Raw genomic sequence first — 22464 nt, forward strand, 5'->3', positions numbered from 1 at the left:
TTAAAAGGGAATCTATTGTATAGCCCTCACTGAAACCCATGACGAGTGACGATGTAAACTAACAAATGTACACCAAACTAAAAGGGAATCTGTATTATAGCCCTAACCGAAACCAGTGGTGAGTGACGGCGTAAACTACTAAATGTAAACCAAAGTAAAAGGGAATATATTCTAAAAATGTAGCCAGAACACTTGAAATGTACACCAAACCAAAAGGGAATCTGCATTATAGCCCTAACCGAAACCAATGGTGAGTGACGACGTAAACTACCAAATGTACACCAAACTAATAGGGAATCTGTATTATAGCACTAACCGAAACCAGTGGTGAGTGACGACGTAAACTACTAAATGTAAACCAAATTAAAAGGGAATATATTCTAAAAATGTAGCCAGAACACTTGAAAACTGAAATGCATTTTCAAACATATTTTCAGCAGAATAGTTAGATAGAAAAAGTATTATACATTTCAACGTATTAGGAACCTTTTGGTGAATATGATATGAATTCAATAAGAATTTAATTTCTACGTTTATTGATAGAACATGCAACTTAATAAACATGCCGAAAATATTCAAATAAATGAAAGAATTGATATTTTCGTTGAAATAATAAACACTTCAATTTCAGTAACGTATGTGATCAAAAACACTTTTTTTTTAAATTAACGATTTCATTTCAGAATGAAATGTAAATACAACCATTTTTAAATACAGTGTGCCAGCAGCATTTGAGTCACAAACAAATGGAGAAAACTCGGTTTAGACTGAATCTCGATTATCAAAAGGGGAAACAACTGGTGTAAGGTTAAATATTGATACCTTTCGGGCAGATTTTTTGACTCTCGTTATCAACAGGATGTCGTCAAACAGGAACAGATACACGTCTGTAGTTTTTGTGGATTCTATAAACAGATAAATCGTTTTACATATAAAATACCTTACAAACAACCAGTCTTTCCAACTTTTGTGGATTTTATAAACAGATAAATCGTTTTATAAACCGTTTCACAGATAAAATACCTTACAAACACCCGGACTTTCCAGGTTTTGTGGATTTTATAAACAGATAAATCGTTTTACAGATAAAATTCCTTACAAACTACCAGACTTTCCACCTTTTGTCTTTAGATATAACATTTATTTTACAATACAATGTCATGATCCCCGTTCCGCCGCCGGCAAAACACCCTTACAGTAGCTTCCCCTTATTTTGATTTGGATACATGGATCCGATTTCTACCGATTTTCTTTTTTTATCATTTTCATTTTTTTTCTCCATAAACGTTCTGCAAGGTATAGTTTTCTTTTTAGAAATGGATTTATCCAAGCTACAATTCTACAATCTTTCCGATAGCTAACAAAGTGTGTGCGGTGGTACGAAGAATTCCTACATATTTTTTTTATAGATTCTACCCCCGAAATCAACATTTTTCCAAAATATACAAATGGTGAAATATTCATATTGAGATGCAACGATTAATTGTACGTTCCATAGGCAAATAAAAATACTTTGATAGAATAAACAAAATATGTTATATTTTATTGTTATAAAATATTTTTTGTTTTATTCTTGAATATTAAACTTTATGTTTCACTAGAATGAACATGTTTTCATACAAAAAAATAACTTAAATATCCTTAAAATTATATATATACCCATTTATTTATATTTTGAATTATCGCCTTACATAAATATCAGACTTAACTTTGTTTTCGAATAACATCAGACTATCCACAACCAGACTGAAGACATTATAACAAATTCTACACATCATATTCTACAACTCGATTTTATTTTATATCAAAAGTTTTATTACCACTCTTCATACATTGTAAAGATCCCACAAAAAGACTAAAGGCCTTAAAATTTCACGTTCAGATTAAATTATTATTCAAATTCAATACTTTAATTGAGTCTGATATATGGTATTCCACTTGGCGTTCGAATCAGTATTGAATGGTGGAAAACTGGAAACAGACCGCTAGACGATAGGTATCAAGAGGTCGAAGGAATACAAATTAAAGTAAATGGTCGTCACCAGAGTTTCAGTCGGGGTTGTTCGCTGGGGAGATACTCAATAGTTCTCTCTCCGCGGCTCTACCATACACACATCAACTTTAATTCCAAGTAAGATCAGGGTTGACAGCAACGTCGAGCCAAATGTTGTCTTACCAAGTTGAAACAGTTATCTCAACCCAGAAGACCTTCAAGACATCCTAATTATTCTTAATACTACGTTTCCTCGTCAATCTAACTAGGCACGTCGTGTCGTAAGATAATATAACTATTTACTGCTATCAAGTTCTCTGATTTTTTGTCTCTTTTCTTTTCATTCTACAACTGATAGGCAATCAACACACCTAATACACGAGTTGATACGAAACACGTTACAACAGTAAAGAAGGGGGAAACCAAAACCAAGGGAAGATCAAATTAACCCCTGGTAAAATGCCGGGGCAGAAATCAGTAGAAAACTTTAACTGCCAGTTTCAAATACATCTTGCATTAAAAATCCATCAGCGGAGTACAAACGAACCAAGACATATGAGCCCCTCCAACCTCTCCCCAAGTCTATTGTGCTACGTACCAACAAGAGTGAGCTGTCCCTCATGTAATAGTTGTCGCTGGGGACATGCCAGTAGTCGTTCACAAGGCTGCTTCAGTAATGTATTCTTCAGGTACTGAAACAGGACAACAAGTCAAACATATCACAGCATTTACTTATATCGACTCTTGGCAAATTCGTGAACATTTGTATCATTTGACATAACGACAAGCTCTGTCTTAAGTTATATCAAAATCTTTTTTGAATATGAATGGTTTTGGTTAAATCAATTTTAATGAATTGTTGTGATAGTAAAACACACTCACCTCGGGAATGAAGACCCTTGGCTCGAGTTCTGTGACAGGAGGCCAGACGAGCTGTCTCTGTACTTCCTGTACTCGCTCGTAGTTCTTTACCCACTTGATCTTTTCCTCCATGTTCTCTGTAAAACCCCACAAACTACAGAACATGTCCACATTCAACATTCACTGATGTTCTCAGTAAAACCCCACAAACTACACATGTCCACATTCAAGCTTCACTGATGTTCTCAGTAAAACCCCACAAATTACAGAACATGTCCAAATTCAACCTTCACTGATGTTCGCTGTAAAACCCCACAAACCACAGAACATGTCCACATTCAACCTTCACTGATGTTCTCTGTAAAACCCCACAACCTACAGAACATGTCCACATTCAACCTTCACTGATGTGCTCTGTAAAACCCCACAAACAACAGAACATGTCCACATTCAACCTTCACTGATGTTCTCTGTAAAACCCCACAAACAACAGAACATGTCCACATTCAACATTCACTGATGTTCTCTGTAAAACCCCACAAACTACAGAACATGTCCACATTCAACCTTTACTGATGTTCTCTGTAAAACCCAACAAACTACAGAACATGTCCACATTCAACCTTCACTGATGTTCTCTGTAAAACCCCACAAACTACACATGTCCACATTCAACCTTCACTGATGTTCTCTGTAAAACCCCACAAACTACACATGTCCACATTCAACCTTCACTGACATAAACTTTGTTAAGCAGATATGCGTTTAATATATTTGTATCATCCTCTGAAAGTTAAGCATAATATTCGATTCATTTCTTTCATATTTAAATATAGCTCTGTATACACATTGCAGAATGATATTTTGCAAGCTTAATCATGTTTGGACCAAACAAATGAACTGCTTTCCATGACGCAAGCATCAGAGGTAAGGAATGAGATAATTTATTTTTACATATGTACAAAATCCAAAACATTTATGTGACACAACTAACATCATTAGTTCATTCAAAACGTGCCAATTTTATGTCATCTGCTAATCGTGCTAACTATTTAATATTGTCATAGTTTCGTTGGTTGTAGCGCGCCAATATAAATCAGCGCTTGCAAGGCAATATTCTATAATACCGACTAGTCAATAGTTTGAAATATTACCTGTCTTGTTGTATATGTCTTGTTGTGCCTTGCTTATTTCTGTGTCGAAAACAGTCGACATTGTATCATATGTCTATACATACAGAATCAAATAACAAACCATGGTACGTACGTAAAGACATCTCCACTCTCTCAATGGAGTCAGTTAATTGACTTATCTCTTCGTCACATTCCGTGTATTTCCGAATATTGCCGAGAAGAAGCGGAAGCTTTGTACAGTGCTGCATTGGGGCTACCAACAGATCAGTTAGCTGAAGGCGCTTACATCGAGGGTCCTGTTCACACCACTATAAAGTGAAATTAAAATATTACCTTTAATTAAGGTTATATAAATACAAAGGTGTGGTCAACATTTGGATTTCTGTTATCCTTTGCCATATGAAGAATATAAAACTGATCAATATAAATAACTATTCATAATTACTACTGATAACCATAATGGACCTCCTTGCATAAAACCAAGGTTGAGTGACGGGGGTATCATAACAAAATGACAGATAAATGTCACAGGCGAATGTTATTTTGAAAATGAATTATGAGTAAAGTGTATAAAATTAGTGTTTTGTTTTGTTACTAAATATGTCATATAGGTATACATGAAGTAAGCGTTGTGATACTTTTAATTAGAAAAACTTTTCACAAAATTTAAAATATAACTTTCATTTTCAACCTGCCTATATATAGTTACAATGGTAGTCTATATTCTAAACTTCTTTAAAGACTTTCTATATATATGTCCTGTCTATTTGAATATTTTCTATGTAAAACCAAAACCGGTAAAGAACTTTTTTAGCATGCTCAACATGATCAATGTCCAATTTCACATAATCATGGAAATAACTAGTGCTGAATAGTTGATTATTAAGCAGGTAACAAATCTACATAAGTGTACATCACGACACTTGTTTTTGTATCCTTTTCTATTCTATAAAAAATGTCTTCGAAGTATTGTCAAACAAAATTTGAATAAAACAAAGTTTAAACCAATGTTTATCATGGAAAATACCGATACATTTTTCTGTTTTTGTTTCATACCAAAACACTTTATTATATTACGCATGTTTTAAAGTAATAGCCAGCAGTAATAAGTTATAACTCATGAATATGTATCCTGCCAAAGTAACCTTTCCTCTGGAGAACTACTTAAGGTTGAGATTGTGTTATATAAAAAAGATATGCAATTATATAAAAAAATAAAATGATTATGAATAGTAAATTTGTTATACACTTAACTATACCCCTGCGACGAAGTTGGGGAGGAAGGTTTCCAGATATGATAACTACCACCTCAAGTTTTGCATCGAGGTATTATCTGTTTTATTCTGACTCTTTTTGTTTTACAAAGTTATGGCCCTTTGTTGATAAATCCTTGTCCGGACACGTCCTTCATAACTAAGGGGTCATTTTCAACGAATTTTCAGATATGATAACTTTTACCTGATGTTGTGCATCCAGGTAATTTTTTTTTTTAATCTGATCTTTTTTTAGGGAGTAATGACCCTTTGTTAAAAAATGCTTGTCCAGACAACTCCTCCAAAACCATGGGGTCAATTTGGTTCATTTGGGCTAACAACATTTGGTATACAAGTATATATGGCATGGGGAGGGAGTACAGGAAGTTAGTCAGTGACCTATACACTGAAATCAGTACTGGTTGCCTTAGTTAGCCTTTAGCTTACAGTTCTTGTTGATATAAAAGCGAGCGGTATCAGTTCATTAAACAAAATATGAAGGATTATTATTTTATTATATATCGTTAACTCTAAACAAATAAAAGCAAGGACAGATATTTTTGTCTGCTCCCGATACTAAAATGTTATTTTAGCACATTTAATTTGTGTGACCCTTTTGTGTTATAACTTAATAAATCAATCTAAATTTGTCAATGTTTGTGAAACGTTTTGAGAGACTTAATCCCAGATATCGTTTCCAATGTTAACATTTGACTTTGTGATCGTGTGACATAAGTTAAGCGAGTTGCAAAAAAGATGGTTTGAGCACAGATTCCATGCTTGAGCATGAGGACGGTTTCATGAATACGGGCTCTGGTCATCAACCTACTTGCCATATATCAAAATCAAAGGACATATGGGCATGAAGAATCACAAAATAAGGGAAAAGTGGAAAAAAAGCTTTGTTTTTCGCCTTTTTTTTTTTAATCAAAAGTGGTATATGACAAATTTACCATTTGTCATTTTTTTGGAAATTCCTGATTTTGAAGGATATAATTGGTAGCCAACTGTTAAAAAAGTATGAAAGAAAATACTCGTTTTAGAACTATATAACTGTACGTGTCAAAAATGGAAATTTTCTCATTAGTAATGAAATGTCACATACTTTCTTTCCTAAATGTTCAGTGAAAAAAACAATTTCTTCTTGAAATAATGTAATATTCGGTATCAAATAACAGTTGGAATAGGTAGCATACGATGATGATATAATTGTATAGTAATTGTGTCGTTTAAATGCTCTAGGAGGAAGTGTATTGCCGCACTTTTAACACCCACACAGGTGTTAGTCAAGGAGTTCCCATTTATCATCAAATGAATTCTGAAACTAACTGTTACTGAATTCAGCTTCCTATTCCCATACCTTTTTGGATTTATCTTGTTTTGAAATTCCAAGCGGGGGCCGACGCTAATGTTAGATCTCCATAGGTTTTGACCCTACCTTTACCAAACTAACAATTTGGTATGTTTATAAAAATCCACTGATTGATATAACAATATCTGGGTTATCTGTTTCAACAAAATCTATACGTAAACAATTAGCAGCTGTGTGCAATGTGTGTCAAGCATATATAATACAAAATGCATCAATGATATCAGATTATTTATAAAATCACCCTCTCAAATTCCGTGAAGTCATCATGACGGCGTAGTTTTTCCAGGTATGTGAGGGCGTTTGTGTAGTTGAGGCAGTAGGTGTGATAAATATCGCCACCCTTGGAATGCGTAGAAAACTGTACAAAAAAATCAGCGATATTACAAAAACACATCACACCTTTAAATGTTTTAAACATATTGAAGTTATTAATTGTCAGTTTTCATAAAATGTAAACACAGAAAGTTATACGATCATCAACTTTACAAAGAAAAACATACGTCTTGTGAGAATAACTAATGGTATTCTTAATAACAGGTTCATACTGAATTAACAAACTGTAAACACATAGAATACATGGTAACAATGATAATTCGAGGACTGTTAAACACATATACTTAATAATAACACATATGCTAAGTATTAACATATAGACTATTTAAATGTCGTGTCCTGTTGTCATTGAACCTGTTCTCACTATGGGAAGGGGGGCATTTCTTGGACTTTCCTAGATTTACATGGTTGGTGCCGTCGATGACGCAGAATGCGCTAACCCCTCCGAAACACCTATCGTATTATTCATGTACTCATTTGGAAGGGTTTACAAAGCATTCTGTCTATTTTTTATATTTTGCATTTAAAGTTATTTCTATATTTTTTTAGTTCGAATAACAGTTTAGCTTACACTTGAGTATTCTCATGTTTGGTTTTAGTTTAAGGAACCCATGATAACCCAGGAGGCACGGTAGTCTGTCTAGTGGTAGGAAGCCGGGCTCGTGACCGAAAGGTTTCGTGTTCGAGTCACGGCACGGCACTGTGTTGTATCTTTGAGCAAGATACTTTACTACGCTTGTTCCAGTCTACTCAGCTGTAAATTAGTACGTGATTGGGCAGCGCTAGAATTGTTGAATGCTATCTGTTAGCGCCGATATGACAGCTCCGGCTGTTTGCTTCCCATGGAGTTGAGAAAGATAGTGGCTGGTTGCAAAGGCCCTATAACCACGGATAATAATATGTGAACCGCTTTGAGAGGACCTAGGAACTAGGTTGTGATTAAGCGGTATATAAAAACCTCGAATTGTTATTATTATTATCATCATAAATTAATACTGTAAATAGAGATAAATTGTAGAATAAACGAAAACATAAAGTCTTGTTATCTGATTGGTTGAGTTAAATTGTTCAATTCAACATTCGCATTAACATTGAGCCAATAGAAGGGTGTTTCCTAACGCCCTAGTGACGAGTGACGGTGTGTGACAAATGGTGTTTCCTAACGCCCTAGTAACAAATGACGGTGTGTGACCAAGGTTTTTTTCCTAACGCCCTAGTAACGAGTGACGGTGTGTGACAAAGGGTGTTTCATAACGCCCTAGTAACGAGTGACGGTGTGTGACGAATGGTGTTTCATAACGCCCTAGTAACGAGTGACGGTGTGTGACAAATGGTGTTTCCTAACGCCCTAGTAACGAGTGACGGTGTATGACCAAGTTTTTTTTCCTAACGCCCTAGTAACGAGTGACGGTGTGTGACAAAGGGTGTTTCCTATCGCCCTAGTAACGAGTGACGGTGTGTGACAAAGGGTGTTTCCTAACGCCTTTATAACGAGTGACGGTGTGTGACAAAGGGTGTTTCCTAACGCCCTAGTAACGGGTGACAGTGTGTGACAAAGGGTGTTTCCTAGTGACCATTGATTATTGGGAATGTATGCTATACGACATTGCGTTTCTTGAAAAGTTAATCATCTTTCATTAAATAATATAAATACCCTTTCAAAGGCTTTCAGGAGAACCCGAGTACTTCCGAACTCGGTAGAGCTCATGCCTTTCAGTAGAGCCGCGATAAAGTCTTTACAGAAGGTGTAGCTTACCTGATGTAAAAAGAAGACACTTTCATTTAACAAGTATAGAAATAGTGAACATATGCATATTAAGATATCTGTCATGAGTGACTTGAACTTGACCTTTAGTAATGCTGTTTTGTTATCCATGGCATGGTGTGCATTGATCAGCACCGACAAACCAACAAACCAGACCAGACCAGACCTTGGCTAGTTGGCCCTAAGCTACATTATTAACGCCGACCACAATAGACCGTCGCCTTTTTCATCACTAAAGCGACCAGGAAGCCAAACAGGCATTATTTATCCCTGGCCCTACATACATAACGAAAGCCCTACGGCGATGGACTCGTCATTAAGTTATCATATTTCCTGGTCCCTGTTTCAAACAAGTTGCTATTTCAAAAAGCCTACACAGGAAGCATGTGATTATTTCACTGTCTGTGGATTTCTTATTGCATTTAATTTAACGTTTTTCCGTTTTCATTACAAAGGGAAATTATTATCTGAGATATAAACGTACATAACAGATTTCGTCCAGATTGCCGAAGAGATCTTGTGGCTCCGCATACATGAGATGACCCTCTACCTGGACTTTCTTAAGGGGTTCCATAAAACACTGAAAATAAAAACAGTACCGATTGCTTTCGTTATACATGTACCGTCAATAATCTCATTTATCATTAATTAGATACAAACACTAGTGTTAATATTGCAATAATCAAGTAAGCACGAACTGTTTACACGTATTAGAATTAATCTTTAAGTATTCGGGTTAACAGTAACTGATACTTAAGAACTAGTGTTGACACGCCAGCGATCACGTTTACACTGACCAGTAACCGGTATCCATGTTAAATAGTCAATACTTCGATAGTCAGGTAAACAATACCAACATCCAGGTACATACTAGCGTTGATACATGTACTTCAATAATTTAGTTTACCAACCTATAATTGTATATTGGTCAAATTTACAATAACTGGTGCTAGTGATAAAGCTTCAATGATCAGGACGACAGTAATAAGAACTCGTGTGTTCATGGTCAAGTACATAATCACGTTGCTAACAGTATACGGAGGGTAAGATTGTCAGATATCCGGGCAGAGAGATTAGGGAAATAATTGGATTTTCGATCTGGGTATTAACGAGCACGAACAATTGCCGTCTTGGCACGTGTTAAACTCATACGGTTTATTACAGGTCTACACATTGGTATTACACTAATTATGGGTTCTGACAACTGTATGGTAGCAGCGTGAACACTTCTTTGACAGTTCACCATCAGACATGTTATCAGAGGGCCTAGGGACAGCTAACAGCCAATCGGTATCGAACTAAAATGCCATTTGTTACTGCCCTGTAATAGCTGGACCACTCTCCTGTTGATTGACCAAAACTTCAAGTAGTTAATGCAGTACGTCGTGTTCCAACGCCTATTGTACTGTACGTGTGTTTTCCGCGTTTAAGTAAAATAGCAATGTAAAACGGTCTTTTGTCACATATTTTCATCACAAGAACAGTTCCTGGTTGTTTTGTTAATACTTTGCTCGTTAAAACGATTCATGTGGTTTATTAATACCTTTATTATAAACATAATGATTGTTTAATAATTCATTTTTAAAAGATAATGCTGTTCATTGAGATTTTTCCAATATAATCAGTCTTATACTCATTTCCTTACCCTCATGTAATGTTTAAATTATTGCTGAAAGGTTCAATGGTACATTTGTCACAAGACTGACGCTCGTTGTTGATACGGTTCATAGTTATTTTATAAATGGCTGCATTTATTGTTCATCAGCATATGTTATCATAACGCATGCCTTTAATGTCACATCACTATTCCTAACATTTTGACATATACATGTATTGTTGAAATAGTTAACGGTTGTTTTGTCTTATGTATTTATTGCTGAAAATGTTCATAGACCTTTCGACGTAACATTCAACAAAGCATGTTCGATTTGTCCAAAACATTGGTCTTTATTTCTATTAATGTTTTTGTTTCCATTTACACTTTTCATTTTGACAGATGAAATACATACGTGTTTCAACACCATCAGGTGGTTTATAAGGAACACACATTCGCTTTTAAACAGTTCCCAAACCGCTTCACGACGTTTTCGCTCCATGTCGGATAGACACATCTGCTCAGTCTGTTTGTCCGAGCTTGCTATTAGGTCCGACCAATGTAAACTCTGTCAAAACAAATTAATAGGTGTGTAGTACATGTGAAGGTGCTATGACAATTAACAGGTATTTATTGTAAATGTATATGATGGCAACTAAACACATAATATGATATCTTATGTGATACATCAAGGAAATGGTAATAATAGCATTACACTCATCAATATTGCGGCCGTATTTTATGATCAGTGATTTAAATTAATCCATTATCTTCTTTTGGAACAGAAGAATAATTGTTTTGTCGAGGCTGGCTTCAGCCATTCAAAATATGTTTTTTTAGGAAATAAAAATGTATTGTGATTTGTTAAATATATCTTTCATGTTGTGACCGATATCCGGTGTAATATTTGGCAATGTGAAAATATCACTTTTGTATTGGCCAATGTGAACGATAGTTCTGCCATAGGTGTGAAAGTAAATGAACGGGAATCCATTAAATAGTCTCTACTTGGTATTATTGCATGCTTGAAAATTTCTCGCCATCACATTGGCCGGATCCTATACACGTGACCAGTCCTCAAACCTCTTGTAGACTGGTTTACAAAGAGAGTATTTATAGACTGACGAAGCCACATACCTTATATACAGCCAAGTAATTATCCTTAAACTCCGAGGGTTTCATCCCGGCCAGCACGTCCTCAAGTTTAGACAAGGCTTCCTTGCTCCTGGATTTCATCTGTCGGGGAGAAATATAAGACTCTGTACTTACTTTCACTGACATAACTAGGTAATATCGTACTCATTTCTCAGAGACAAAAACTGAGGAAGTCATGTGTCAAAAAAACCCGTATAACAGGGCGATAATAAGGTTACAAACTCAGCAATAGTCATTATTGAAAGTCAAATGGAAGTGAATATCAGGGAATGTATCGCTTATAAGTTCTCAGCCAATGGGATGATATTTAAGTGTACCTCAGCAGTACACATTTAGTAGGTAGACAGTAACATGGACACTTAGGTGTGGTACTGTACCACTCGTCTTACATGGACACTTAGGTGTGGTACTGCACCACTCGTCTGACATGAACACTTAGGTGTAGTACTGCACCACTGGTCTTACATGGACACTTAGGTGTAGTACTGCACCGATCGTCTTACATGGACACTTAGGTGTGGTACTGCACCCCTCGTCTTACATGGACACTTAGGTGTAGTACTGCACCGATCGTCTTACATGGACACTTAGGTGTGGTACGGCACCAATCGTCTTACATGGACACTTAGGTGTAGTACTGCACCACTCGTCTAACATGAACACTTAGGTGTAGTACTGCACCACTCGTCTTACATGGACAATTAGGTGTGGTACTGCACCACTCGTCTTACATGAACCTGCACCACTCGTCTTACATGAACACTTAGGTGTAGTACTGCACCACTGGTCTTACATGGACACTTAGGTGTAGTACTGCACCACTCGTCTTACATGTACACTTAGGTGTGGTACTGTACCACTCGTCTAACATGGACACTTAAGTGTGGAACTGTACAACTCGTCTTACATGGACACTTAGGTGTTGTACTGCACCAATCGTCTTACATGGACACTTAGGTGTAGTACTGCACCACTCGTCTAACATGGACACTTAGGTGTAGTACTGCACCACTCGTCTAACATGAACACTTAGGTGTAGTACTGCACCACTCGTCTTACATGAACACTTAGGTGTAGTACTGCACCACTGGTCTTACATGGACACTTAGGTGTAGTACTGCACCACTCGTCTTACATGGACAATTAGGTGTGGTACTGCACCAATAGTCTTACATGGACACTTAGGTGTGGTACCGCACCACTGGTCTTACATGCATACTTAGGTGTGGTACTGCACCACTCGTCATACATGGACACTTAGGTGTGGTACTGCACCACTCGGCTTACATGGACACTTAGGTGTGGTACTGCACCGCTCGTCTTACATGGACACTTAGGTGTGGTACTGTACCACTCGTCTAACATGGACACTTAAGTGTGGTACTGTACAACTCGTCTTACATGGACACTTAGGTGTGGTACTGCACCACTCGTCTTACATGGACTCTTAGGTGTGGTACTTTACCACTCGTCTTACCTGGACATTTAGGTGTCGTACTACAACACTCGTCTTAAAGGGACACTTAGGTGTGATACTGCAACACTCGTCTTCCGTGGACACTTAGGTGTTGTACTGCCCCACTCGTCTTACATTGACACTTAGGTGTAGTACTACACCTAAGTGTACACGTAAGACGAGTGTTGGAGTACCACACCTAAGTATGAATGTAAGACCAGTGGAACAGTACCACAGCTTACTATCCATTTAAGACGAGTAGTGCAGTACCACACATAAGTGTTCATGTAAGACCAGTGGGGCAGTACCACACCTACGTGTTCATGTAAGACGAGGGGTGCAGTACTACACATAAGAGTCCATGTAAGGCGATAGGTGCAGTACCTCACCTAAGTGTCCATATATGACGAGTGGTGCAGTTCCACCCCTAAGTGTCCACGCAAGACGAGTGTTGCAGTTCCACACCTAAGTGTCCCTGTAAGACGAGTTGGACAGTACCACACTTAAGCGTCCATGTTAGACGAGTGGTGCAGAACTACACCTAAGAGTCCATGTAAGACGATAGGTGCAGCACCACGGACACTTAGGTGTGGCACTGCACCACTCGTCCTACATGGACACTTAGGAATGGTACGGAAACACTCGTCTTACGTGGCAACTTAGGTGTGGTACTTCACCACTCGTCTTCCATGAACACTTAGGTGTTGTACTGCACCTATCGCCTTACATGGACTCTTAGGTGTAGTTCTGCACCACTCGTCTAACATGGACACATAAGTGTGGTACTGTCCAACTCGTCTTACAGGGACACTTAGGTGTGGCACTGCACCACTCGTCAGTGGTACTGCACTACTGGTCTCACATGCATACTTAGGGGTGGTACTGCAACTCTCGTCTTACATGGACGCTTAGGTGTGGTACTTCACCACTCGTCTTACATAGACAATTAGGTGTGGTACTGCGCGTGTCGTCTTACATGGACATTTAGGCGTGGTACTGCACCCCTCGTCTTACATGCACACTTCCAATCGTCTTACATGGACCCTTAGGTGTGGGACTGCACCACTCGTCGTACATGGACACTTAGGTTTGGTACTGTACCACTCATCTTACATGGACACGAAGGTGTGGTACTGCAACGATCGTCTTACATGAACCGTAGGTGTGGTACTGCGCGTGTCGTCTTACATGGACGCTTAGGTGTGGTATTGCACCTCTCGTCTTACAAGGACACTTAGGTGTGATACTGCAACACTCGTGTTACGTGGACACTTAGGTGCTGAACTGCACCACTCGTCCTACATGGACACTTAGATGTGGTACTGCACCAATCGTCTTACGTGGAAACTTAGGTGTGGTACTTCACCACTCGTCTTCCATGAACACTTAGGTATGGTACTGCAACACTTTAGGTGTGGTACTCTACCACCCGTCTTACATGATCAATCCGGCCTAGCACTGAACCAATCGTCATACATGGACACTTAGGCGTGGTACTGCAAGACTCGTCTTACGTGGCAACTTAGGTGTGGTACTCTACCACCCGTCTTACATGGACAGTAAGCTGTGGTATTGCACCCCTCGTCTTACATGCACACTTCCAATCGTCTTACATCGACACTTAGGTGTGGCACTGCACCACTCGTCAGTGGTACTGCACTACTCGTCTTACATGGCCACTTAGGTGTGGTATTGCACCTCTCGTCTTACAAGGACACTGTGTGGTACTGCACTACTGGTCTCACATGCATACTTAGGTGGGGTACTGCACCACTCATCTTACATGAACACTTAGGTGTGGTACTGCACCTATCGTCTTACATGGACAATTAGGTGTGGTACTGCAACACTCGTCTTACATGGACACTTAGGTGTGGTACTGCACCACTCGTCTTACATGAACACTTAGGTATGGTTCTGGTCCACTCGTCTTACATGGACACTTAGGTGTAGTACTGCACCACTCGTCTTACATGGACACTTAGGGGTAGTACTGCACCACTCGTCTTACATGGACACTGAGGTGTGGTACTGCACCACTCGTCTAACATGGACACTTAAGTGTGGTACTGTACAACTCGTCTTACATGAACACTCAGGTGTAGTACTGCACCACTCGTCATACATGGACACTTAGGTGTGGTACTTTACCCCCCGTCTTACATGAACACTTAGGTGTGGTTCTGGTCCACTCGTCTTACATGGACATTTAGGTGTGGTACTGCAACACTCATCTTACATGGACACTTAGGTGTGGTTCTGCACCACTCGTCTTACATGGACACTGAGGTGTGGTACTGCACCACTCGTCTAACATGGACACTTAAGTGTGGTTCTGTACCTTAGGTGTGGTACTGCACCACTGGTCTTACATGGACACTTAGGTGTGGGACTGCACCACTCGTCTTACATGAACACTTCGGTGTGGTACTGCACCACTCGTCTTCCATGGACACTTAGTTGTGGTACTGTACCACTCGTCTTACACGAACACTTAGGTGTGGTACTGCACCACCCGTCTTACATGGACACTTAGGTGTGGTACTGCACCACTCGTCTAACATGGACACTTAAGTGTGGTACTGTACAACTCGTCTTACATGAACACTCAGGTGTAGTACTGCACCACTCGTCATACATGAACACATAGGTGTGGTTCTGCATCACTCGTCATACATGAACACTTAAGTGTACTGCACCACTCGTCTTACATGGACAGTAAGCTGTGGTATTGCACCACTCGTCTTACATGCACACTTAGGTGTGGTATTGCACCACTCGTCTTACATGAACACTTAGGTGTGGTTCTGCACCACTCGTCTTACATGAACAGTACTGCACCACTCGTCTTACATGAACACTTAGGTGTGGTTCTGCACCACTCGTCATACATGAACGGTACTGCACCACTCGTCTTACACGGACACTTAGGTGTGGTACTGTACCACCCGTCTTACATGATCACTCAGGTGTAGGGACACGTAGGTGTGGTACTGCACCACTGGTCTTACATGCATACTTAGGTGTGGTACTGCACCCCTCGTCTTACAAGGACACTTAGGTGTAGTATTGCACCACTCGTCTTACATGAGCACTTAGGTGTGGTACTGCACAACTCGTCTTACATGGACACTTAGGTGTGGTACTGCACCACTCGTCTTACAAGGACACTTAGGTGTGGTACTGTACCACCCGTCTTACATGATCACTCAGGTGTAGTACTGCACCACTCGTCATACATGAACACTTAGGTGTGGTTCTGCATCACTCGTCATACATGAACACTTAGGTGTGGTACTGCACCACTCGTCTTACATGGACAGTAAGCTGTGGTATTGCACCACTCCTCTTACATTGACACTTAGGTGTAGTACTGCACCACTCGTCATACATGAACACTTAGGTGTGGTACTGTACCACTCGTCTTACATGGACACTTAGGTGTGGTACTGCACCACTCGTCTTACATGGACACTTAGGTGTGGTATTGCTGTACCTATCTCACAGAAACAGTAACGTGCGCTCCTTCTTTAGTTATAAGATGAAGACACAAATATATAGTCCTCATGGTTACTCGCCTCACAATGGGACAATTAGGTGTACCCCAGCGGTACAATCGATAGTTCTCAGAGTTGCTCTAAGTGAGACAATAAGGTGTACCCCAGCGGTACACTGGATAGTCATCAGAGTTACTCGCCTCACGATGAGACAAATTGGTGTACCCCAGCGGTACACTAGTACCTTTAAATGATAATGAAACAAAATCCTAATCCAACTGTCCTGATGAAAAATTGAATATCGCAAATATAATCGTACTTGTACAACGTAAGAGTTCATCTGACGGAGATCTAGGGTTAGAGTTAGGGTTGTAATGGTGTTGTTGGATATTCTGGCAGAAATAAGGATGGAGACACCAACATCGCACACACATATCACTACAGAGACTTGGAAACAATACGCTATTATTGAATGTTAAGAAAACCATGTTTTTCCTCAGTTCCTGTGACTGCCTTTCCCTTTGTTTTGCCAACCCATTCGTTCCTATAATTGACCTTCGGGCCATGTGAGCTAAATATACTAGTGGCAACAAGGGGCAAAATATACTAGTGACAACACGGTCAAAATATACTAGTGACGAAACGGGACAAAATATACTAGTGACAACAAGGGGCAAAATATACTAGTGACAACACGGACAAAATACACTAGTGACAACACGGACAAAATATACTAGTGACGAAACGGGACAAAATATACTAGTGGCAACACGGGACAAAATATACTAGTGGCAACACAGGGCGAAATATACTAGTGGTAACACAGGACAAAATATACTAGTGGCAACACAGGACAAAATATACCAGTGGCAACACGGGACAGAAAAAAATACTACTGGCAACACGGGACAGAAAAATACTACTGGCAACACGAGACAAAATGTACCTCAGTGGCAACAAAGAATGACAATACCAAAAGAAAATCACTGGTTAACTGCATTTAGAAGTGCCGATAACCAAATATACACACTTCATGCAGTTATTTCCAATTAAGACGTGTCATAATGAAATGAAACGTCAATAACGACTATCGAGCAACGGGACCACTTGTTCTAACAGACAGGGTTAACCCTAACCCTAACCCTAACCCTAACAGACAGCTTCCGCAACTTAATGATCTGTATTGCCAATATGTGGCTTATACGTGAGTGTCCATAAATAACAACGCAATGATTACACACGTAAACATGGGGTATCGCAGCATGTTTGCTTATTCAACTGCTCAAATATATGACACGTTTGTCATTTAATAAAAAATTAAGAAGTTTTTCTCTTGTCTGTCTGTCAGGTGTGTACTAAAATGAACTTAACAGCCATCTAAGTCTAAACTAGAAAGACGTTGAACAACTGCCTAAAATAAGGTGCTTCAAACAAATCCCGGAAAATACCTCGACATGATACACAAGAAACTACATCAGGTATAGTACCAACAATAATCTAGCACACGTTCGGTAAAGCTACTACAATAACTAGTACACATTCGGTAAAGCACCTACAATAAACTAGCACACGTTGGGTAAAGAACCTACAATAAACTAGCACACGTTGGGTAAAGAACCTACAATAAACTAGCACACGTTCGGTAAAGCTACTACAATAAACTGGCACACATTCGGTACAGCACCAGCAATAAACTAGTACACGTTCGGTAAAGAACCTACAATAAACTAGCACACGTTGGGTAAAGAACCTACAATAAACTAGCACACGTTGGGTAAAGAACCTACAATAAACTAGTACACGTTCGGTAAAGTACCTACACTAAACTAGCACACGTTCGATAAAGCACCTACAATAAACTAGCACACGTTCGGTAAAGCACCTACAACTAACACGGAAACGTTCAGTAAAACACCTACAGTAAACTAGCGCACGTTCGGTAAAGCACCTACGATAACATAGGAAACAATCGGTCAAACACCTAAAATAAAATAGGACACGTCCAGTAAAGCACCTATAAACAAGAGGCCCAAGAGGGCCTGTATCGCTCACCTGAATATTTAAGCAGTCATAGCAAAATATTCTCATTAAATATTATATTGCACTAAAAATATTTCCCTCGCAAACTTTGTTGGCACCATATGTTGAAACTACCAGCAAAATATTATTATAAGATTCTATGCCTTTTGATTCTTCTTCAGAAGTTGCTTGACATTTTTTTTCCTGTGACCTTGTAAGTAGGTCAATGTCATTTTCCTTCTCAAATTGGTTAGCTCTATTCCAAAATGCTACCAGCCAAATCTAATGCGTCCATTTCTTTTAGTTCTTAAGAACAAATCCTTTAAAATTTTGTTGACCTCTGTGACCTCTAAAGTAGGTTGAGGTCATTTTCATTCGCAAACTTTGGTGAGCTCTATTCCAGGGAGTCACCAGCCAAATATTATAAATGTATGCCTTTTAATTCTCCATCAGAGGTAGTTTGAACCGTTTGACATATTTGAACGCTGTGACCTTGAAAGTAAGTCAAGGTCATTTTCATTCGCAAACTTTGTTTGGCTCTTTCCTAGGAAATAACCAGCCAAATATTAAGATTCTTTACCGTCCAGTTCTTCAGAAGAAGTTGTTCTAAGCGTCAAACATATCTGACTCCGGGGACCTTGAAAGTAGGTCAAGGTCATTTTCATTCTCAAACTTTGTTGGGCTCATTCCTAGGAAGCTTCAAGTCAAATATTAAGGTTCTACACCTTACAGTTCTTAAGAAGAAGTCGTTTGAAGTGTTTGACATATCTGCTTCATGTGACCTTAAAAGTAGGTCAAGGTCATTTTCATTCTCAAACTTTGTTGGGCTCTTTCCCAGGAGGTCACCAGCCAAATATAAAGATTATATGCCTTTCAGTTCTTCAGAAGAAGTCGTTTGAAGTGTTTGACACATTTGACCACTGTGGCCTTCCCAGCAAGCCACCAGCCAAATATAAAGATTATATGCCTTTCAGTTCTTCAGAAGAAGTCGTTTGAAGTGTTTGACACATTTGACCACTGTGACCTTGAAAGTAGGTCAAGGTCATTTTCATTCTCAAACTTTGTTGGGATTCATCCCAGAAAGCCATCTGCCAAATATGAAGATTCTATACCTTTTAATTATCCAGAAGAAGTCGTTTGAAGTTTTTGACATATTTGACTCCTGTGAACTTGAAAGTAAGTCAAGGTCATTTTAGTTTTCAAACTTTGTCGGGCTCCTACCAAAAAAGCTTTCAGCCAAATATCATGACTCTAGGCCTGTCCATTCTTCAGAAGAAGTTGTATAAAGGAAAAGTTGACGGACGAGGACGGACGACGGACGGACGACGGACGCCGCACCATGACATAAGCTCACTTGCCCTTCGGGCAGGGGAGCTAAAAACTAGGAAACATTCGGTCAAACACCTACAATTAACAAGGATACGTTGGGTAAAACACCAACAATAAAGTAGCACACGTTCGGTAAAACAGCTACATTAAACTAGCAAACGTTTGGTAAAGCACCTATAGTAAAACAGGCTTCAATTAACTTGAAAACGTTCGGTTAAGCCCCTACAATTAACAAGGAAACGTTCGGTAAAGCCCTACAATAAACAAAGAAACGTTTGGTAAAGCACTTTCAATAAATTAGCAGACGTTCGGTAAAGCCCCTACAATTAACAAGGACACGTTTGGTACAATATATAGCACGTACAATAAACTAGCACACGCTCGGTAAAACACCTACACTTATCTAGCAGACGTTCGGTAAAACACCTACAATTAGCAATGACACATTCGTTTAAGCAGCTACAATTGACAAGGAAACGTTCGGTAAAGCACCTTCAAGAAACTAGGACACGTTCGGTAAAGCAACTATAATAACCTGGCACACGTTCGGTTAAGCACCTACATTTGACTAGGACACGTTCAGTAAAGCCCCTGCAATTAACAAGGACACATTCAGTAACGCACCTACAATAAACTAGCAAACGTTCATTAAAACATCTACAATTAAAAAGGATATGGTTGCTATAACAGTTTAAGTTATTTCAAAGTTCAAATAAAAACACCCGTTGCCATAAAGTCCTAGAGAAAATATTGTCTGATAAAAGAAGGAGGTATAACAGTAGGAGTATCACATTGTACTCGATGTGCAGCTCTTCTAGTGCGATTTCTGCTTCGCAACGACCACACTCGTGTATAAGGTCGTTGAACCCATATCGATTAGACAACTTGTGTTATGTAGAATGCACAAGAAAGTCTTCTGTAGTGTGAAAGGACTGTTAGTATGCTGACTGTCCGGGACGCTGACGGAGAGGTGAAAGGTTCTCATTCATGACTCCATTCACCGTGTGATTGAAACACTGCCTGAGAATGCAATGAACATGGTCGAGGGAGATGACCTCGTGATATTAGATGGAATCAGAATGAACAATTGTATTGACCACAAGACTCTCGTGTGATTGAGTGGGTATATTAATGCCATCTCGTGTCACGTGTATCTGTTGTTATATGACATTTCTATTTTGACGTCCTTGTTGTTATGTAACTAGCTCCAAACATAAAGGTCCGTCATATACAACCCCGGATTCATTGGCCTTTAAACAATGTTTAAGTCATGGTCAATAATACGGTGTGCGATATATTTCCCCCCTCCCTGAATTAACCAAAGATCAACCATGAATAGCTACACTGATTTGCAAGGAATTGCTTCCATAAGACCGCCAAATTGTCCTCCACGAATATAGATGCTAGCCACATATCGGTGCCAATTATGACGTACTTACTTAGTGTATATTAATATCTGTCCAACACAATTAAAACAGCGTTCTTTACTTACCAGTTTTAACAAGGAAAACGGCTGCCGACCTTTCTTTGCATCTGCATGAAAAATAGGGTATATAATGGTTTTGCTCAACAACAGACTATATAATTTCATCTTTAGAAAGGTACCAATTTTTCCAATGTGAATTTATTTTAGATATACTTCTAATGTTACAAATAAGAACGTGTTGATTATATGTCAATGGCCTTAAGGTAGTTACGTACCGTCATTAATGGTGGAGGTGGAGCTCGAGCCGTGACGTAGGGCGTGGAAGTCGGCCACCGTGTTCCGTTTGAGGAGTTTCTTGTGATGCTCCTGAACCAGGAGGTCCCCGGGATAGATGCTCATGGCCAGCTCCACGGAACTCCGGCGCCGCCGTAATCTCTTGGCTATATTACTGCAACGTACATAAAATGTAGTTACAGTATACGAAATATCATTATATTCAAATAAGTCTTCAATCTTTTTATTTTACTTGCAGTCCCAGGAAAGCAGAAATGGCACAATTCTTTCGAAGAAATAATACATATTTACGGGTGAACTTCTTTAGTAACGACAATAATAATCAAGGCGAATGACGTCGACAAGCCTTCTGTGTGGCAACTCAGGGATCCCCTATATCACCCTAAAGGATGGGGATAATAATCTTACACCTACTATCAAATTTCACCGAATTTGAAAACCCGCTGTGAAGAATTTGAAGAATTTCCCCATCTTTCACCCATAGGTTTAAAAAGGGTTATACAATCAGCCACTGGCGATGGGTGATATAACCTACCAGAAAATACCACAGTTTGTCTATGTAATGATGCTACATGTTTCATATTTTCACAGTTACCTGCTTGTATTGAATGATAAAAGCGTAGCTAACCATTACAGGAAGTGGTTATATGAAGGAGTGTTTTCGTTGATACGGTTGTTTTTTTTAATTTAATAAGAGAGAGTGACGTTTATATTTGGACCACAGGATTTGACTTTAAATTTTCATGATAAAGGGTATGACGTTGATTAGATCAGGTCTATGATGACAAGGGATCGTTAGGTGTTACATGTATCTTACCTGGAACCCTCCCCCTCGTCACACGAGTTACTGGAGGACATCTCCGGAAACAGGTTGGTCGGTGTTACATGTATCTTACCTGGCACCCTCCCCCTCGTCACACGAGTTACTGGGGGACATCTCCGGAGACAGGTTGGTCGGTGTTACATGTATCTTACCTGGCACCC

The 22464-nt window shown here is 39.2% G+C and overlaps 1 protein-coding gene across 1 annotated transcript in view; it reads right to left on the minus strand.

Moving 5' to 3' along the window:
* The window catches only part of LOC110445297 (pleckstrin homology domain-containing family G member 7-like), a 51360-nt gene that overhangs the window by 14689 nt on the left and 14207 nt on the right, over positions 1 to 22464 (minus strand). Inside the window, exons 5-15 of the mRNA XM_021489836.1 lie at positions 21462 to 21634; positions 21253 to 21293; positions 11442 to 11540; positions 10720 to 10872; positions 9195 to 9290; positions 8600 to 8701; positions 6854 to 6970; positions 4121 to 4295; positions 2876 to 2991; positions 2592 to 2685; positions 823 to 905 (exon numbers count right to left, since the gene is read on the minus strand). Of these exons, the coding sequence (XP_021345511.1) occupies positions 823 to 905; positions 2592 to 2685; positions 2876 to 2991; positions 4121 to 4295; positions 6854 to 6970; positions 8600 to 8701; positions 9195 to 9290; positions 10720 to 10872; positions 11442 to 11540; positions 21253 to 21293; positions 21462 to 21634 (1249 nt within the window). The remainder of the gene's footprint in view (positions 1 to 822; positions 906 to 2591; positions 2686 to 2875; positions 2992 to 4120; positions 4296 to 6853; positions 6971 to 8599; positions 8702 to 9194; positions 9291 to 10719; positions 10873 to 11441; positions 11541 to 21252; positions 21294 to 21461; positions 21635 to 22464) is intronic.

The sequence above is a fragment of the Mizuhopecten yessoensis genome, unplaced genomic scaffold (assembly GCF_002113885.1).
Source record: "Mizuhopecten yessoensis strain PY_sf001 unplaced genomic scaffold, ASM211388v2 scaffold2209, whole genome shotgun sequence".
Taxonomy (NCBI): domain Eukaryota; kingdom Metazoa; phylum Mollusca; class Bivalvia; order Pectinida; family Pectinidae; genus Mizuhopecten; species Mizuhopecten yessoensis.